The sequence below is a fragment of the Coregonus lavaretus genome (assembly GCF_964263955.1).
Source record: "Coregonus lavaretus genome assembly, chromosome: 1".
NCBI classification, from domain to species: Eukaryota; Metazoa; Chordata; class Actinopteri; order Salmoniformes; family Salmonidae; genus Coregonus; species Coregonus lavaretus.
The window spans coordinates 67199403-67205189 of record NC_139988.1 but is presented as its reverse complement, the minus strand read 5'-3'; the positions used below and the strand labels follow the sequence as shown (position 1 = coordinate 67205189).

General features: G+C 40.4%; 1 protein-coding gene across 1 annotated transcript; it reads right to left on the bottom strand.

Annotated features, from left to right (window-relative positions):
• Nucleotides 1–119: 119 nt before the first annotated feature.
• LOC311138849 (putative nuclease HARBI1) lies at nucleotides 120–4099 on the bottom strand. Its single transcript, XM_084173650.1, has 2 exons — nucleotides 3198–4099; nucleotides 120–2868 (listed from the first exon to the last, which is right to left on the bottom strand). The coding sequence occupies exons 1-2, from the start codon at nucleotides 3889–3891 to the stop codon at nucleotides 2462–2464; spliced, it is 1101 nt and encodes a 366-aa protein (XP_084029776.1). The 5' UTR covers nucleotides 3892–4099; the 3' UTR covers nucleotides 120–2461.
• Between the last annotated feature and the right edge of the window lie 1688 nt (nucleotides 4100–5787).

Below are 5787 nucleotides of genomic sequence, written 5' to 3'. Positions count from 1 at the left end.
GGCCATGGATTGTCTGCTGTGAGTTCGTTTTTTCATTCACTTTGGCACATTTTTCAGATGTAAATGGTATATTTTCAAAATTCTCGAAGTACAAAACTCTAAACTGATAACAATTGTAATGCCCCCTATCTTATGTTCAGAACCTTTGATTGTGCATTCAATGGGGTTTCACACATCTTTCACCCGAGTCATTCATGCAAAATCAATGTTTTCCGTGAAATACCGTTTAGTCAGTTTAGTCACTAATACATCAGATAATGATAGGCTCACCATTTTGTCATTTTAACTACAATTAAATCCAATAGCAAAAAATGCAAGATACACATTTCAAAACTGTTCTTTTTGAAGTGCTGAATAGAAAGAATAATAGATGTAAATATAATGTTTCATATAGTATGACTACTTGACATGCACAATTATTTTTATGATTTGTATCCAATGGTAGGTTGTGAGGATGTTGAGAAATATATAAGTCTTAGTTTAATTATCCTTATACAGTACATACGTAGGACAAATCATCAGAAATAAGGGTATTGTAAAGCAGTTGGCTACTGTAAAAACGTAGCACATTGTTGTATCCCATTTCTGCCCCATGCAACATTGAACAAGATCACCTTTTCTACGTGATTGATACAGTATCGCCTGTCTCTCTGCTTGAAATTCATCCGTTTACAGTGAAAGCTGTAAGCTGAAATTCAGATGAGTGGAATATGTTATATACAACCCAGGTATTTCAGCAGTGCATGGTACACTACACTATAACTCCAAATGGTAGCACATAGTGACTCTTTCCACTTTGTCCTTTGAAGCACACTGGCTGATGGAGGATGATGATGAAGTATTTACAGCCACATCCATATATAATTTGTTTTTACCTTCCAACATCAAATTGATACATTTATGAGGTAAAAATATCTGTCGATCTGCCCTTGAGCAAGGCATTTAACCCTAATTGCTCCTGTAAGTCGCTCTGGATAAGAGCGTCTGCTAAATAACTCATATGTAAATGTAACTAGGCACTACATAATTTTGGTTCAGTGGTTATTAGTTTTGAGCAGTTTTATTGAGTTAATTGTATTGTTAACAAATGACAAGAAAATCTATCAAAAGTAAAGTGAATTTTAAATTTCGGAAAGCAGATATATAAAAGCAACATGCCACAATTTTACGGCGTTACAGTTCATATAAGGAAATCAGTCAATTGAAATAAATTCATTAGGCCCTAATCTTTGGATTTCACATGACTGGGCAGGGGTGCAGCCAGGCCCACCCACTGGGGAGCCAGGCCCAACCAATCAGAATGAGGGAAAAAGCACCCCCCCACATTTTACATTTACATTTTAGTCATTTAGCAGACGCTCTTATCCAGAGCGACTTACAGTTAGTGAATACATATTTTTTTATACTGGCCCCCCGTGGGAAACGAACCCACAACCCTGGCGTTGCAAACGCCATGCTCTATCAACTGAGCTACATCCCTGCCGGCCATTCCCTCCCCTACCCTGGGCCAATTGTGCCAAGTGACCTTTTATTGTCCCCAGCACAAGGTGCACCTGTGTAATGATCATGCTGTTTAATCAGCTTCTTGATATGCCACCCGTCAGGTGGATGGATTATCTTGGCAAAGGAGAAATGCTCACTAACGGATGTAAACAAATTTGTGCACAGCATTTGAGAGAAATAAGACTTTTGTGGGTAAGGAACATTTCTGGGATTTTTTATTTCAGCTCATGAAACATGGGACCAACACTTTACATGTTTATATTTTTGTTCAGTGTAGATTGAATATGTATCCAAATTAAGAGTGATTTGGTGCAGTGAACAATGTTTGTTGTACTCAGTCAATTGAAAATGTGCTTAAGAGTTTTTGATGATCTGTTTTGAGTTGTGAAAATTGCACCAATGTGATTGATTAAAAAAAAGTTTAGTCTTTGTGGTTAAGAGGCCCATCTATGAGCCCAAGATAACATCTGACAAACAATGGCAATCTCTTGCTAATTTCTTCTGTATGTTGAGATTTTTTATTTAAATATTTTCACATCACATGTACATAATGTTTTAGCCTATATTGTATGTAATCATTCACTGGATATAATCAGGAGAATTCAGCACACTTCACATTAACCTATGTACTTTGGTTTTTTATCATTGTGTTAGAATACTCAATGCTGCTTGTGTTTTCAATACATTTCAGTTATAGCCTATCAATTTCAAAATTGCAATTGAAATGATTCATGGAGGATTAGATTTTTACTTGACATTTATTGACAATGTATAAAAACATGTAAATAGATCAATCCAAAGTATTGTCACTTGGTTTTCATGTATCACAAAGCGTAAAAAACAAAAATTGTCAATCCAGTAGCACCCATTTTCACAAATACTGTTATAATAAGAGGCCAAACCATCCCCCTATTAAACCCAACCGTCAACAACCATTTTATAAACATTTTCACCATCCTCAGTCTGAAACGCCGTCATTCCCGGAGGAATGCGAGAAATAAATGCCGATAATGGCGGCTCTGGATTTCTCGGCGTAGCTAGGCACCTCCACCACCGGCACCTGGTGATTCTCGGCCGGGTGCATGGTCTCCAGCACGGTATCGTTGAGCGCAGGCACCGAAAACTTCTTAGCGATGTTATGCAGGACGCAGCAGGCCTTGATGATCTCAGCCTTCTTGTCCAGACTGTTCTGCTGCACGTGGCCCAGATTGGCCAGGCACCTGAAGCGCCTCTTGACCAAGGTGATGGTCCTCTGGAGGACCGAGTGGATCATGCCGTGGGCTGCATTGAACCGCCGATCTGCCTTCTCTTTGGCTGGCGAAACGGCCGTCAGGAGGTGTCTGCTCAACGCATAGCCTTTTCCAGCTTTGTGGGATCAAAAAAGTGGCAAGTATGAACATTGGTGAATCACGACAGACTTTTTTACACTGTGACTGAGTGACCCACCTAAAGTTAGACCACTGTTTTTGGTCAAACTCACTCAGAACTGTTCAAGACCAACACCAACTTACCTGATTCAGCTAGTTGATTGTTTAAAACAGGTGTTAGTATTGGGCTGAAACAACAGCATGCACACCTAATAGCACTCCAAGACCAGGAGACCCTTAGCCATAACTGGGGTGGCTAGTGGGTCTGCACAGTATTTCTAGTCATAAGAAATGTATAAAACTTATTCCTGTGTAGAATTAGCTTACCAATGATCCAATGCGTCCCGTGTGCTCCATGCTTTAGTTGCTGGGAAATATCCGACATATCCCAAATGGTTTGCTCTGGTGTGCTGCCAACACAGCAGTTTTCAACACTCATGAAATTCCCTTCACAGTCGCATATGACTTGGGTCATGACGGTGTGGTTATCCATTGTGTTCCGAAAAGCATCCTTGTCGTGCTGAGGGGGTCTCACCTTGATATGCATGCATCCCACCAAGCCCATGGAGGTCGGAATCCCGCATATTTTCTTGATCTCATGCGCCACATTTGCTCGTTCCTCACCATTCGCCGGGAAAGTGATAAACTCTCTGACCATACCTGACAACACTTTGGAGACATTGTTGATGACTTCGTGAATCTCCATTTGCTCCATTTGAATCATATCTACGACTTTGGTCGACAAAATACCATTTACGTAGTAGTCCAGTGCCACTATCACCATTTCATCGACAGAAGGTCCATTCATTTGCTGGAGCGTGGCTTTCATTCGGAGCCTGACGCAATCCGTGATGAAACTTATGCAAGGTCTAGTTAAATGAAACCTCTCAAATAAAGAATCATCATCGTAATCACCCAAGTAGTTTTTCTGTGGCTCGGGGAAGTTGTTTGCCTCGGCCTCTTCGTCATCTTCGTAGAGTTCTGCTTGAGCAGCTAACCACACAGCGGGAGCAAAAGCCATGTCAAGGCTAGACTAACAAACAAATGTTTGCAGATAAATAACCCGTCTTGGATGCGATGCTCGGCAGGGAATTAGAACATTCCGACTAGCTAGCTACTTAGCTAAGTCCTAAAATGTCACATTTCAGTCACTTTAAGCATCAAAGACACACGTTTCATTGCACAGAACGATTGTAAACAATGAAAAACTGGTGGGATTCTTCTTCTTCAGTGGGATTTATTGGCGGTTGGCATCCAACGTTATGGTGCATTACCGCCACCTACTGTACTGGAGTGTGGGCCAGAGACAGGGGGAAACTAAATCCTACCTGCCAGCCCCGTTTCTCTTAAAATAGATACAATATTTGAGACTATATCTAATGACGTTCTACTCAATACACTCTTTAAACTCATTTCCTGTATCCACTTCTCCCTCATACTAGATCTCATCCTCTCTCTTTCCCTCTGATACTGCTATTTCCTGACAATAATCACACTTTCCTGATGGATGCTTTCCTATCACATTTAATATCTTATTCAACTGGCTGTGTCCCACCCTTAATCTTGTAAAAATAGCCTCCTCTCTTCTGTCCCTTCCTGCCGTCCTCCCCTCCCCGACTTTCCTCTGTACTTGAAATAAATGCCTTCCCTTATTATCTCTATTCCACTGCTCCTGCCATCTCTGCACCATCACTGTATATATCAGTATTTTTGCCTCTGCCTTGCTTATTGAAACTTCAACATCAACATCCCCACTACTAAGTGCTTGTTTAGCCTGTTCATCTACTGCCTCGTTCCCTTCCACCCCCACAGGGGCTGGGACCCAAGTAAATCTTATCTGAATACCCATCTGTTTAATCCTGCCATGGGTTTGTAGCACCTCATAAAGCAGGTCTTGTCTGCTACGTGAGCTAAAGGACTGGAGACTCATTAACACTGCACATGAATCAGAGCATATAACTACTATGTCTTGTTTGACTTCCTCCACCCACTGCAAGGCCAACAGTATGGCCATCAGCTCCGCCGTATATACAGCCAGATGATCTGTAATATGTCTCCTTACTTCCACCCCACATTCCTGCACTACAAATGCTGACCCAGTATGTCCTGTACTTGGATCTTTTGAACCATCTGTGTAAATGGGCACAAAATCCTGATACACAGTTTCCAGACGTCTCTAACGGGTGGGATGAAGGAAGTAAATCTTCTTCATTGGTGGACATGGTCTGTAAACCAATTAAAAGGGGTACACCCAATTGCTACACTGCCATCTATGGGCTGGAGGGCTCGAGAAGCTTTTGCTACAAATGTGCAGTATTTACAGACTCTGAAAATAATGTATTGATAAAATCAGTGGTAGAAAAAGTACTCAATTGTCATACTTGAGTAAAAGTAAAGATACGTTAATAGAAAATGACTCAAGTAAAAGTCACCCAGTAAAATAACATTTGAGTAAAAGTTTATACGTATCTGGTTTTAAATGTACTTAAGTACAGTGGTGGAAAAAGTACTAATTTGTCATACTTAAGTAAAAGTAAATGCTATACATCAAATTCCTTATATCAAACAAAGCAGATGACATGATTTTCTTGTTTTTTACATTTACGGACTGCCAGGGGCACACTCCAACACTTAATTTACAAATGCAGTATTTCTTTTTAGTGAGTCCACCAGATCAGAGGCCGTACGGATGACAACGCGGTATATTGATAGGTGCGTGAACTGGACCATATTAATGTCCTGCCTGAGCATTTGAAATGTAACGAGTACTTTTGGGTGTCAGGGAAAATGTATAATGGGAGTAAAAAGTACATACTTTCTTTACTTAGTTACTTTACACCACTAGAAAAAATATATTGTATTCCCAAATTCAGAATATCAAATTTAAAGGAAAGTATGGCAAACCTTATCATTTTCC